General features: G+C 39.8%; 2 protein-coding genes and 1 pseudogene across 5 annotated transcripts in view; 1 reads left to right on the forward strand and 2 right to left on the reverse strand.

Moving 5' to 3' along the window:
• The window catches only part of USP8 (ubiquitin specific peptidase 8), a 46,990-nt gene extending 45,726 nt beyond the window's left edge, over window positions 1-1,264 (forward strand). For all 4 annotated transcript variants that reach the window (XM_045822709.1, XM_045822711.1, XM_045822710.1 and 1 more), the window contains 2 exons: window positions 57-189; window positions 363-1,264. In XM_045822709.1, the coding sequence (XP_045678665.1) occupies window positions 57-189; window positions 363-548 (319 nt within the window). In that variant the 3' untranslated portion in view covers window positions 549-1,264. The remainder of the gene's footprint in view (window positions 1-56; window positions 190-362) is intronic.
• Window positions 1,265-1,407: 143 nt separating this feature from the next.
• USP50 (ubiquitin specific peptidase 50) overlaps window positions 1,408-14,383 on the reverse strand; it is a 31,750-nt gene continuing 18,774 nt past the window's right edge. The window contains exon 7 of the mRNA XM_045822713.1: window positions 1,408-2,446. Within this exon, the coding sequence (XP_045678669.1) occupies window positions 2,255-2,446 (192 nt within the window). The 3' untranslated portion in view covers window positions 1,408-2,254. The remainder of the gene's footprint in view (window positions 2,447-14,383) is intronic.
• LOC123809089 lies at window positions 13,742-13,806 on the reverse strand (annotated as a pseudogene).

Genomic DNA, 14,383 nt, shown 5'->3' on the forward strand with positions numbered 1-14,383 from the left:
GTTCATTCTGATGTCTTTGATCTGTCATGTAATTGCTGTAATGCTTGGCTTTGCAGCTTTTCCTATGATGGTAGGTGGAAACAGAAGCTGCAGACCTCTGTGGACTTTCCATTAGAAAATCTTGACCTGTCTCAGTATGTTATTGGTCCAAAGAATAATTTGAAGAAATACAACTTGTTTTCTGTTTCAGTAAGTATGTCATTAAACCAACTACTTTTTCTTTCAAAGCTGACTAAAAATAGTAAATTTCAAATGGGTCCTTATCTCATAGGAAAGGAAGTAAGAACAACATAAAGCTTTGAAATTACTGTTGACATATTTTAAATTCAGTTTGAATTGATTTTCTATTTCATTTGGCACAGAACCACTACGGTGGGCTGGATGGAGGCCACTACACTGCCTATTGTAAAAATGCAGCAAGACAGCGGTGGTTTAAATTTGATGATCACGAAGTTTCCGATATCTCCGTTTCTTCTGTGAAATCTTCAGCAGCTTATATCCTCTTTTATACTTCTTTGGGACCACGAGCAACTGATGTAGCCACGTAAGAAGAAGTAGGTTATGAGCTAGTTATCTTTTAAATGGCTGAGCTACCCAACTCTGGAAATGCTTATAAAGATACTGGATAGCTATAGCTGGCCGTTTAGAGGAATTCTAAGACCGTGGGAGCTATGTTACTGTCACCATATATTCCAGCTCAGTGCTATTATCAAAACACTGACTAATAACATTTAATAAGTATTGCAGTAAACACTTCTTAGAGGTACCACTTACTTCAAAACAATGTTTTGAGTTTGCTCCAAAGTTGAAATAATTAACTAGCTAAGCATTATTATTCTACTCGTCTAAAAACCATGTATCCTTTCTTTTCATTCTCACTGTTACGGCCTTTTCACCTCTCTGATTCTCAGCTTGATCTGTGAATACCCTAGAATGACATAAAGCAGATAGGAATGTATGTGTATATATTTATTGCACACTTGCACACCAGATCGATGCACACAGCATAATATGTGGTCCTTTTGTGAAACCTAGAACTCAAAGGATTCCTTTTATTTTTTTCTTTAGGCTTATTCTGAGTAACTGCAGTGCTTTCTTAGGGAAATGACAGGGCAAAGCTATTTTTCTTTCGGCTTTGGGCTGTATTTGTGCACTGAATCTTTACTCTAAAAAAATAAATGGAAACTTTTCTTTAATTTTTTAAAATGAGAATTTTCATTTACACCTACATTAAAATCCTAATGAGAAAAATAATTTGAAATACTGTACGTGTTCTGTCTTTAATTTGTATTATCAAATATAGGACAGTAGAATTATAGATTTTATGCACACACACACACACTTTATTCCAATACAGTGACTTAAAATTTAGTTTGCTTACCCTGTTAGCATCAGGACTCAATCCCACTTTTCCTTCAACTTGACCCAGACTGCATATATAGCACTTTATGGTTCTCAGAGTCGGCAGTCACAGTAAGAAATGGCACTGAAACTCATTCTGTCAAGGGTAGTAGAAACCTTACAATTAAGGTAAAAAGGACTAGGAGACCGGCATGACTGCAAAATGAACTGCATTATGAACCACATCTTCACAAAGTGATGTATTAAAAGAAATAGAGCGTAGGGTTTATCATTTACCTCAGAGACTCAGTTGCTACACATGAACTCAATTAAAACACTCCATGTAAAAGGATTCTAAGGGTGCTCCTGAAAGATGTCACCATCGGTGGACTCCCAAGTAGAAGATGAAAGGATGCGTTTTGACAACTGAAGTTGACAGCTTTTCATGTTCAGCAGTTAGTCTAAGAGACATAGTTTCTTGGCTAAATTATCTGATCAGTTAGTTTTCAATCACATTCTTAGCTCACAGAGCCACTTGGACAAAAATTTTTGTTCTGTTAAGTATCTTTGGGAAATAATTTGTGGGATATATGTATGCACATATATATAATTATGAGATACTTTGATAAAAATCTACCCTAATAAACATTGAATTTTGAAGCCTGAATTTACTATATAATCTGTAGTGCTTTTCTAAGCCTTTGGCCATTGGCATTGTATTATGTTCATGCTGCCTTTTTCAATGTGCAAGGACCCATCTTCTTGACTATAGACTGACTTATATAAGGTTGCACATATGCCAGAAAGAAAAATAACAGTGATGCAAGTAAGTTGCAAGATTTTAATAACAAAGCAAAACTTAAGTGGTAGTTTCTGATTGCTTGTTTTGCAACTTTCAGGAAACACCAATTTCCTAGCTCATGCATTTTTCTATAGGTATAGAAAAGGGCTGGCAGCTGTAGAACAGGAGATAGGCTGTAGCAGTTTGAACTGAAGTATCTGGAATCTCACTGACTCGTGTATCGTCAAAGCTGAACCAGGCTCGGGTCACTGAGTTCTTGCAGAAAGCAGTGTAGTGGCCACCGTCCAGATCACCATAGTGGTTCTAGGGAGGAAGGAAGGGCAGGCTCAGTATTCACGTGCACGTAATCTGATGCGGGGGATGGGAATACTTTTCATAAGTGTTCCTTATACTAAATTAAAAGGAAATGGTAATTGTGTTAAATTGAATAATACATCTAGCCTGACCTATATTGTTTTTCATGTTATTGAACTACTTATATATTGTACCCACTGACTACTTAACTAGAATCTGTGAATGAAATAGGGTAGCATTTGACTGATACTTATCAGTTAATACTTACTAAGCACTTACTATACATAGACTATTAAACATCAAATGAAATTTAAAAATAAGTAAATAAGTAAGCAGATAGTCATCTTTCCTAAATGAGCTTATAGTTTAACTTTGAAGATGGGCTAAAGTAGACATGAGAAAAGACATGTAACACTGGAACCAGACATCACTGCAGCTGCAGGTTGCTGTTGTGTGGTGTGAGGGTGTGCAGCAGCCCTCCTCTCAAAACCCTGTCCCTTCCTCCCCATCTTCACTGACCCTAAGGCACCGGAGAGCTGCCCTTTTCGGGCGGTGGTGCCGTGCGGAGCAGGGGCTGGCCACCCGTCTGTCCGTGGGCCACATCCAGCCTGCTGCTCGTTTCGTATGGCCTGTGAGTTAAGAATGCATTCTATATTTTTGTATGGTTGAAAAAATCAAAAGATTATTTTGTGACATGTGAAAAGCCTATGAAACTCAGATTTCAGTGTCCTTAAATAAAGTTTTATGAGAACACAGCCATGCTCATTCTCTTGTTTCTCACTGGCTGCTTTTCCACAACAACAGTGAAATAGTTGCAGGAGAGACTGTGTGGCCTGCCAAGCCTAACATATGTACTGCCTGGCCTTTCACAGGGTAAGTTGCTGTGACCCCTGATGTTAAAGGAAGAAAATGGTTTTTTGTAGTCAGTTGTGACTGAATTCAGGTCTGCCACTAAGGACCTTAAGGAAGTTATTCAACCTTTCTGAGCTTTAATTCCCCCACCTGTTTAAGTGAGGTAATAAGATCGGTCTCATATAGCCGTTGTCAGGTATCTCCTACACAGATCAAGTGCACAGCAGGAACTCACTGAGTGTTCCCTCAGACCTTCACCTCCTCTGCCCCAGCAGCGGTGTCCAACCTGCGGCCCGTAGGCCGCATGCAACCCAGGATGACTGTGAATGCAGCTCAACGCAAAATCATAGCTTAAAACAAGATCTTTTTGTGATTACGTGTCATAGTGTATTGAATGTGTGGCCCAAGACAACTCTTCTTTTAGTGTGGCCCAGACACACCAAAAGGTTGGGCACCCCGTTAGAGAAATATTCCAAAACTGATAACAAAAGACCTGGTCCTGGTCTTTGCCATGTGACCTTAAGTTGATAAGCTTCAGTTTCCTTATTTATAAAATGGTGCCCATAATAGTGTGATGTAATTTGAATGAGAAGAAAAATGATAGAATATGATCAAGTATTTTAAAAGACTTCCATTTCCAGGAATTGTGGGAGATAATTAGCCTGAGAGCCTTAGTTATAAAACTGTAAGGAATGCTGGATAGAACATGGTAAATACCCTTTGACCTGTATGGCTGACCTTAAAGATTTAGTAAGAGTAAACCCCAGGGGCCAGAACCAGAGGAAATAAATAGCATGATGTGTGGTTGACGCTGTGACTGCCTCAGAGTAAAGATAACTCCTGGTGTCCGTAACCAAGGTACTTCAGTTTTAAAGGTCACACAAGGACAGGAGGTAAAGGCTTAGGTCCCCACAAGGTGAGGAGTTGGATTGAGGTCCACACACACAGCCACGATTCTTAAAGAGATTCACCCCTCAGTAAAAGGAATAACGAGGGACAGGGGAAGTCCCGTCCTTTAGTGCTTGTCTTAGCTTAGTCTGTGGGTGCAGAGCAGAAAAGTCATTTCTAGAAATGTTACCACAGACTAGTTTGAGAATCCTGTGAATCTAGTGTGAAGTATTTTGCGGGTGCCAGGCAGAAGGAAAGAGAATTTCTGGATTGATGCATCATAATTCAGGCTGCACAGAATACCCATATATAGAACCCCAGTGATGCTGAGCTCACTGTTCAAAATTACAGAACACACAAAAACAATTCACCATGAGAAAGAGTCAGAAGGCAATAAATGCCAAGGTTAAATCCCCAAGGACTTCAGAGAATGGAATTATTGAATGGAAACTACAAAGAACATTTAAGATTATTATAGACAAGGGGCAGAAGTTAACTTTAAAAGAACTAAATAGGCCCTGGACCATAAGGTCACAGGTTTGATTCCCAGTCAGGGCACATGCCTGGGTTGCAGGCCAGGTTTCCGGTGGGGGTCATGTGAGAGGCATCCACATATTGATGTTTCTCTCCTCTCTTCCTTCCCCTCTCTAAAATTTAAAGGAATAAAATCTTAAGGAAAAAACTAAATAGAACTTCCAGAAATGAAAAATGTACTACTTTCAAGTTTAAAGTTTGGTGTAGAGAGGCAAGTCAAAGATAGTGGCCACTGAGCTTGCCACCTCCTAAGAACATACAATGTATACCAATATTTAGACCCACTCCTCCTGAGAGACAACTGAGGGCCAATTGAACAGCTTCTGCAGGACAAACGAAAGAACGCAGAGAGAAGATAAGGGGACTCTACAGAACCAGAGAGACCAGTGACTGCCACTGTTTACCTTTACCCTATGCTTAGGTAGAGAGTGGGAGTTCTAGCCAGGTGCTCTGGTCGACCTGCAGGGCTGCTATTGTGCAACCCCAGCCATTCCAACAGGAAAAGCAAGGTGCCATAATGCATGTACAGGACTCCTCCACCTGGACATCGACACCCCCCCCGCCCCTCCCCCCATACGGCAGGGTGCACACACACGGCTCCCCCACCAGAAAGAGTGCAGAATTAGCAGAGTGCCACAGTTCCAGCCTGCAGAGCTGCCCGGTCCTGATAAACTGCAAAGGCGGGGGTGCTGCTGCATGACCACAGAGGGATGCCTCATCCGGAGAAAGGGTGGAACTGGTGGGGTGCTGCTGAGCATACGCAGGACTGACTCGGCCAGAGAAAGTGCAAAAGTAGCAAAGTGTGGTGCGTACACAACTGCCCTGTCCAGAGGAAGTGAAAATAGTAGGGTACTGCCACATCACACTCAGGGAGCCCTGCTCAGGCCTGGCTTGGGCACAGCAGGCAGCCCCACCCAGATCAGAAAGGCACCCACAGAAGGCTGCCCTGCCTTAACTCCATTCTGGCTGTGGACAGCCAGAACAGTAGGAGCTACTGCACGTGTGTGCACCAGACCACCATGCCTGGAACCCTTCCCTCTGGTTAGGAGGTGTACCAGGCACCACACATACCCACCCTCATCACAACTGGACAACAGAGGTATCCAGCACACAGTCAACAGGCCGCTGTTTCAAGATTGGGAGAGAGAGCTACTTTTAGCTCATAGGAAGAAACAGAATGTCAAACAAAATGCGAAGACAGAAGAATTTGCCCCAAATGAAGACAAGAAAAAAAAACCTTACGAAAGAACTTAATGAAACAGAGATAAATAGTGTGCCTGAAAGAGACACTGAAATAAAGAACAGACTGATGGTAACCAGAGGGGTGGAGGGATAATGGAGAAAATAGATGAAGGGTCATCAAGGAACAGTATAAAGGACCCATGGACAAAGCCAAAGGGGGTAGGATCAAGGGTGGGAGGCAGGGATGGGTGTGGTGGGGGAGTGGGGGGGGGATATGGAAACATTTATACTTGAAAAACAATTTTTTAAAAATTCAAAGAATTCCATTTTAGGAATTTTAAAAAGAGAAGAGACAAAGGAGCAGAAAATATATTTGAAGAAATAATGGCTGAAAACTTTCCTAATCTGGGGAAAGAAACGGACATCCAGGTCCAGGAAGCACAGAGAGCTCTAAACAAGATGAGCTCAAAGAGGCTCACAGCAAGACATGCTGTAATTAAAATGGCAAAGGTTAAGAATAAAGATACATCTTGAAGGCAACAAGATGGAATTGAGTTGCATACGAGGGAAACCACATAAGGCTATCAGCTGATTTCTCAGTAGCAGCTTCACAGGCCAGAAAGAACTGGCAGAAATACTTAAGGTACTGAAAGACAGGAACACGCAACCTACCAGGAAGCTTATCATTCAGAATTGAGGGAGAGATCCAGAGTTTCCCAGACAAACAAAACTAAGGAGTCTACCCACCCCAACTAAACTAGCTTTATAAGAAATGTTAAAAGTGTCTTCTTTATGCCAAAAAGTTCATAAACTCACCATTAAGGCAAATATATAATGAACCCAGTGAGTCAGCCACTTAAAAACTATTATGGAAGTTAAAAGACAGAAGTAGCAAAATTATAACTACAAGTAGGGGATACACAAAACAAAAAGATATAAAACATGGTATCAAGAACATAAAGCATTAGGGGGAATAAGGATGTAGTGCTTTAAGAATGTGTTTGAACTTAAATGCCTATCAACTTACAGTAGACTACTGTGGAGATACCAGATGGATGTGTGTGTGTACATATACATATACACATACATATATATCCACAAACCAAAAACCTTCAAAAAATACACACTCACACAAAAGAGAAGGGAACCCTAACAAAATGCTGAAGAAAACCATCAAATCTAAAGGAAAGTGATAAAGAGAAGCAACAGAACAACAAAAACAACCATAAAAAATTAACAAAGCAAATAACCTACAAATAAATGAAAATGGACTAAATATTCCAATCAGAAGACATAGGTTGGACTTCCAGTCAAGATAGTGGAGGATGTAAAGTCTGCTTGCCTCCTCCCATGACCACATCAAAAGTATAACTAAGTTAAACCATCATTAAGAACCACCTGAAAACTAGTATTCCTATAACTAAGGATATAAAGAAGCCATGTTAAGACTGGTAGGAAGTGTGATAACAAAACAGGCAGGTCCCACACCCGTGGTGTGGCAATTCAGAGTTTGGAAGGATATCTCAGCTGTGGAGGTTCCCTTTGAGAAAGGATCCCAGCTCGACACTGAGCTTGCCAACCCAGGGCATAATGCCAGGACGAAGAGTCCCCATAACATCTAGTTATGCAGACCAGCAGGGAGTGCATGTGAGTGAGATGGAGGGTTTCTGGAGTGCGAGGCATTCCTCTTGAAGGGCCATGCATGGACTCGCTAGCTTGCAGACTCACTTGCTCTTGACTCCAGTGGGGTGGCAGCTCAAAAAGTGCCAGCATTAGTGGCAGCCAGCCTTGGTTTGCAGTGTAGCCTCTCCAAAGCACATCCAAGTCCAGCACAAGTGGAAACCAACTGCAGCTCCCACCAGGTGGTCACAAGGTGAGCACAAATGATAGCTGAAATTGGCCTACAACGGAGTCCCTTCAAAGAAGCTCCAGAACCAACATACCCAGTGGCCAGTTTTAGACCACCCAAGCAGCTCAATAAATGACACACCTGAAGGGTGGACTTGGTTGGCACCACAGCCCAGTAAAGCAACTCCTGCTCCACAGCCTCATCCCCTGCACAACATCTTGTCTGGTGTGCTCATGGCTAGTCCTCACAGCCAGTCGGCCTGAGGATCAGTCCCTCCCATTGATGTGCTAACAGCAATAAAGGCTCAACTATGACCAGGGGACATGGACAACTTGTACAAGGGGAGCACCTTGGAGCACCCAGCTCTGGTGAACAGGGGGACTGTGCCACTGGCTTCACAGAATGCCTACTACATAAGGCCACTCTGCCAAGACTGGGAGACATAGCAGCTCTACCTAATGCATTTAAACAAACACAAGGAGGCAGCTAAAATGAGGAGACAAACATGTATCAAATAAAAAACAGGAAAAAAAATTCCAGAGAAAGAACTAAACAAAATGGAGATAAGCAATCTACCAAACACAGTTCAAAATACTGATTATAAGGATTCAATAAATTCAGGGGAAAAATAGATGAACTCAGTGAAAACTTATAAAACAGAGAAACCATGAAAAAGAACCAATCAGAAATGAATACAATAACTAAAATGAAGAGTACATTAGAGGAAATCAATAGCAGTTAAAGCAGAAGACTACATCACTGCTCTGGAAGACAAAGTAGCAGAAAAAAAAAAAAAACAAATGAAAGAACAAAATAAATAAATAATTTTTTAAAATGAGAAAAGTTTAAGGGACCTCTGGGACAACATCAGGCATACCAACATTAGCATCACAGATGTACCAGCGGAAGAGAGAGCAAGGGATTGAAAACCTATTTGAAGAAATAAGGACAGAAAATTTTCTAAGCTTGTGAAGGAAATGGACACCCAAGTCCAGCAAGGGCAGAGATTCCCAAACAAGATGAACTCAAACAGGCCCATACCAAGACACATCATAATTAAAATGCCAAAAGTTAAAGATAAAGCATTTTTTTAAAAATTTAAAATATGTTTACTGGTTTTAGAGAGAGAGGAAAGGGGAGGGAGAGATACAGAGGGGAAAATGTGAGAAAGAAATATCAGTTGGTTGCCTCCCATACACCCTGACCAGGGATTGAACCCACAACCTAGGTATGTGTCTTGACTGAGAAAATCCCCAACCAATTGCTGTACAGAACACCACCACTCCCACCAACTGAGCCACACTGGCCAGGACTGAAGAGAAAATCTTAAAAGTAGCAAGAGAAAAGTGATTAGTTACACAAGGGAGCTCCCATAAGACTGTCAGCTGATTTCTCAACAGAAACTTTGCAGGCCATCTAGACTGGATTGGCACAAACAACTCAAAATGAAGAAAGGCAAAGACCTACAACCAAGATTACTCTATCGAGCAAAGCTATCATTTAGAATAGAAGGGAAGATAAAGTGCTTCCCAGATAAGGTTAAGTTGAAGGACTTCATGATCACCAATCCCCTTATTATATGAAATGTTAAAGGGACCTATCTAAGAAACAGAAGATCAAACACTTTGAACAGTAAGCCCTGGCTGGTGTGGCTCAGTGAATTGAGTGCTGGCCTGCAAAGCAAAGGGTCGCTGGTTTGATTCCCAGTTGGGCTTGGGTTGCAGGCCAGGATCCCAGTTGTGGGTACATGGGGGGCCCACAGGAGGCAACCACGCATTGATGTTTCTGTCCTTCTCCCTTCTTTCCCCTATCTCTAAAAATAAACAAATAAAATCTTTAAAAAAACTATGAATAGTAAAATGATGACAAACTCACAACTATCAACAACTGAACCTAAAAAACAAAACTTAAGCAAACAACTAGAACAGGAACAGAATCACAGAAATGGAGATCACATGGAGGGTTATCAGTGGGGAGGGGGAGAATGGGAGGGAAATATACAGGGAATAAGAACACAAAATAGATAGGGAAGGTTAAGAGTAGTATAGAAAATGGAGAAGCCAAAGAAATTATGGGAGCCATGGAGATGAACTAAGGTGGGGAATGCTGGAAGGGGAAAGGGGGAGGAGGAGGGGTGCAGGGCGGAGGGGGATAAAGGGGAGAGAAAGAATCATAGGAGTTTTCATGAAACTATCAGCTGATTTCTCAAAGAAATCTTTCAGGCAAGAAGCGGTTGGAAAGAAGTATTCCAAGTCATGAAACGCAAGGACCTACATCCAAGATTACTCTATCCAGCAAAACTATCATTTAGAATGGAAGGGCAGAGAGAGTGCTTCTCAGATAAGGTCAAGTTAAAGGAGTTCATCATCACCAAGCCCTTATTTTATGAAATGTTAAAGGGACTTATCTAAAAAAAAGAAGATAAAAAACATATAGTAAAATGACAGCAAACTCACAATTACTAACAACCACACCTAAAACAAAAACAAACTAAGCAAACAACTAGAACAGGAACAGAATCACAGAACTGGAGATCACATGAAGGGTTAGCAATAGGGGAGTGGGAGGAGGAGAGAGGGGAAAAAGTTACAGAGAATAAGTAGCATAGATGGTACGTAGAAAATAGACAGGGGGAGGGCAAGAATAGTGTAGGAAATGTGGAAACTAAAGAACTTATGACACATGGACATGAACTAAAGGGGGGAATGTGGGTGGGAGAGGGTGTACAGGGTGGAGGGGAATGAAGAGGGAGTAATGGGACAACTGTAATAGCATAATCAATAAAATACATTAAAAAAAGAAAAAAGAGAAAGGACCCAAATAAATAAAATCAGAAATGAAAGAGGAGAAATAATAACTGATACCAAAGAAATACAAAGTAATTGTAAGAAAATATTATGAACTATGTGCCAACAAACTGGACAATGTTGATGAAATGGATAAATTCCTAGAAACAGACAATCTTCCAAAACTAAGTCAGGAAGAATCAGAGAATCTGAATAGACAGATTACACCTAATGAAACTGAAGCAGTGGGGGGAAACAAACAAACAAAAAAACTCTCAACAAACAAAAGCCCTGGACCAGATGGCTTCACAGGTGACTTTTACCAAACATTCTAAGAACTAACACCTCTCCTTCTCAAACTATTTCATAAAATTCAAGAGGAAAAAAAGGCTCCCAAACTGATTTTACAATGCCAGCATTATCCTAATTTCAAAACCAGGTAAAGACACTATAAAGAAACAAAATCCTCATAGGCCAATATCCCTAATGAACACAGATGCTAAAATCCTCAACAAAATATTAGCAAACCAAATACAATAATGCCTCAAAAAGATCATACACCATTAGCAAGTGGGATTTATTCCAGGAGTGCAAGGTTGGTACAACACTCACAAATCAATAAATGTGATTCACCACATAAACAAAATGAAGGATAAAAACCACATGATCATATCTATAGATGCAGAAAAAGCATTCAATAAAATCCAGCACCCATTTTTGGTACAAACTCTCAGCAAGGTGGGAACAGAGGGAACATACCTAAATATAATAGAGGCCATATATGACAAACCCACTGGCAGCATCTTACTCAATGGGGAAAAACTACAAGTGTTCCCTTTAAAATCAGGAACAAGACAGGGATGTCTGCTTTTACCACTCTTATTCATTATAGTACTGGATGTCCTATCCACAGCACTCAGAGAATAAAGCAAGAAGTAAAACTGTCATTATTTGAAGAAGACATGATACTGTACATAGTAAACCCAAAGGATTCCACCCAGAAACTACTAGAAGTGCTGGTAAGGATGTGGAGAAAAGGGAACTCTTTGTCCCATTAGTGGGAAAGCAGATTGGTGCAGCCACTGTGAAAAGCAATAATATGGAGCTACCGCAAAATATTAAAAATGGATCTGACTTTTGACCCATTGATCCCACTTCTGAGAATATATCTGAAGGAACCCAAAACACTAATTTGAAAAAACATAAGCACCCCTCTGTTCATTGTAGTGCTGTTTACAATCACCAAGGTATAGAAGCAGCCCAAGCATAAATCAGTAGATGAGTGGAAAAAATAACTATGGGACATTTACACAATGGAATACTACTCAGACATAAAAAAGAAGAAAATTTTACTCTTTGAGACAGTATGGGTGGACTTGGAGAACATTATGTTAAGTGAAATAAGCCAGTCAGAGAAAGACAAATACCATATGATTTCACTCATATGTGGAATCTAATGAACAAACTGAACAACAAGGAAAACCTGGGACAGACTCGTAGATGGAGAGCAGGCTGACAACTAGTGGGGGTGGGGTTAGGGCATGGAGGGATTGAACAAAAAGGAAAAAGGACGCATGGGCATGGACAACAGTGTGGTGATTGCTGGGGGGAGGAAACAAACAAACCCTCAAAAGTCATAAAAGGAAAATAAAGAAAACTATCAATTTAGTAGTTGGTCAGGGGAAAAAGGGGGAAATGACTAGAGAAATGCAATTAACTTAAAGCACATAAGATGACAATAGAAATAAATCCAAATTTGTTACGAGTTGAAATACATGGACACTTACTAGACGGACTGAATATTCTATACTATTTATTATTCAGAACTCGGAGAGGTTGAATTGAAAGGGATAGGAAAGAAACTGTAGGTAGAAACTATCAAGAGAAAGCTGGAGAAGCTATATAAACATCAATTAAAATGGACTTAAAGACAAAAAGCATTATAAATGACAGAGTCACTTTATAATAAAAAGAGATTTAATATACCAAAAAGTTTATCATTCTAAACCACTGTGCAGTTTAAAAGAACAGATTTGTTTAAAATTTTGTTTGAAAAATATTGAAAAATTTAGGGAAATTTTGACAGCTACCATCACAATGGTATACACTTATTCTATGCTGATATATATGTGTGTGTATGCACATATATACACACATATATACACACATATATAATTAGACATATATTTTTGTTAAGATAATAAATAATGAGCAAATTGTATTCATCCCAGCAATGCAAGAATAGTAAAATTAGAAAATCTATAAATGTAATTGATCATGCTAACATATTAACAAGGATTCAGGGAATCATAGCACCTCCAAAAAATTTTAATAAAATTCAACACTTTTACTAATATGCACAAAAACTGTTAGCAAACTAGAATCAGCGATAGTATCCATAACCTGATAAGGTGTAGCTACTAATCATTTACAGCAAGCATCATTCTTGATTATTCCCTTTCAAATCAATAAAAAATATTTCAACACACTCCTTTCAACAATTGAATAGTATAGAGATAACTTTGAACAACAGGAGTTTAATGTCAACCTGGCTCCTAATAAATAGAAACATACAAGTCTCAACAAGTGTAAAAAAGTCACTTTCATACAGATCATGATCTCTGAACACAATGCAACAAAATTAGCAGTCAATACAAAAAGATATCCCCCTTCCAAATTCTTATACTCTTGGAAATTTTCAAAAAGCACTTACAAGTAAATTTTGATAGCAAATAAGAAATCATAACGTAACATAAAAACTTAGGAAGACACAGTAATGAAAATACTGTATGAAAACATGTGAGGCAGTTGTGTCTGCGACTGTCTTTAAAACGATTTGGTGCAGGGAGGAGACCAGGGTCCGTATCACAGATGAGCTGACAGTTCCTCTATAAAGCCAGGTGACGGATGCTGAGTTCATCATGCTGTCCTCTCTGTTTTATGTATGTTTAAAATGTTCTATAATTTAAAGGGTGGTAGGCAGTGAAAGTGGTATCTACAGAATACTTACATCTAAAAGACAGACTGAATGTTAATGAACTAAGCATCTGATTAATAATGTAAGGAATATATCTAAAGAAAGTAGAGGGAAAGAAGAACTAATAATGCAGAAAATAAAGAGGTAATAAGGAGGTTAAAAAGCCAAGTTAGTCCTTTGAAAAGACTTAGGGAATATAAACAGTAATAATAAGATTGATTTAAAAAGAGACAAGCAAAGAATGGTAAGTAAATAAAATTAGATGCTACACTTGATCTTAGCCAAAAGGCCGAGAAGCAATAGTAAATAAAATTAGAAATAAGGTGTTATACCTACAGATCCAGCAGAAATTTTAAAAGATTTTTAATTACCGGAAAAAGTTTTGCCAGCAAATGGAAAACTTTGATGAAACTGAGAAATATACAAAAAATTATAACTTACCCAAACTGATGGAAGAGGAAAATAAAATGCCTGAATTTACATCAGTACAGGCATACCTCAGAGACCCTGTGGGCTTGGTTCCAGACCACGGCAATAAAGCAAATCTCTCAACAAAGCACAGGTGGCAAACACAAGGCCCACAGCCCAAATCCAGCCCTCCGCCTTGTTTTATCCAGCCCAGCACCTTTTTTCTACCCCGTGGCGGCGCTGAGCTCTCGCTTAACTGTTAAGGAGCAGTTACATTTATACAGTCCTAAAATTCCATTTGGCCCTTTGAAGGCAACTGCAAGGCTGATGTGGCCCCCGGTGAAAATGAGTTTGACACCTCTGCAATAAAGCAAGTCTCGCAATAAAGCAAGTCATAATCTTTCCTCTGGTGGAGGAGGGTCTTGCCCTCAGTTTGTAAAAACACAGCACCTGTGAAGCACAATCAGGTG

Source organism: Phyllostomus hastatus, unplaced genomic scaffold, assembly GCF_019186645.2.
Source record: "Phyllostomus hastatus isolate PE091 unplaced genomic scaffold, TTU_PhHast_1.1 phas_scaffold_501, whole genome shotgun sequence".
NCBI lineage: Eukaryota > Metazoa > Chordata > Mammalia > Chiroptera > Phyllostomidae > Phyllostomus > Phyllostomus hastatus.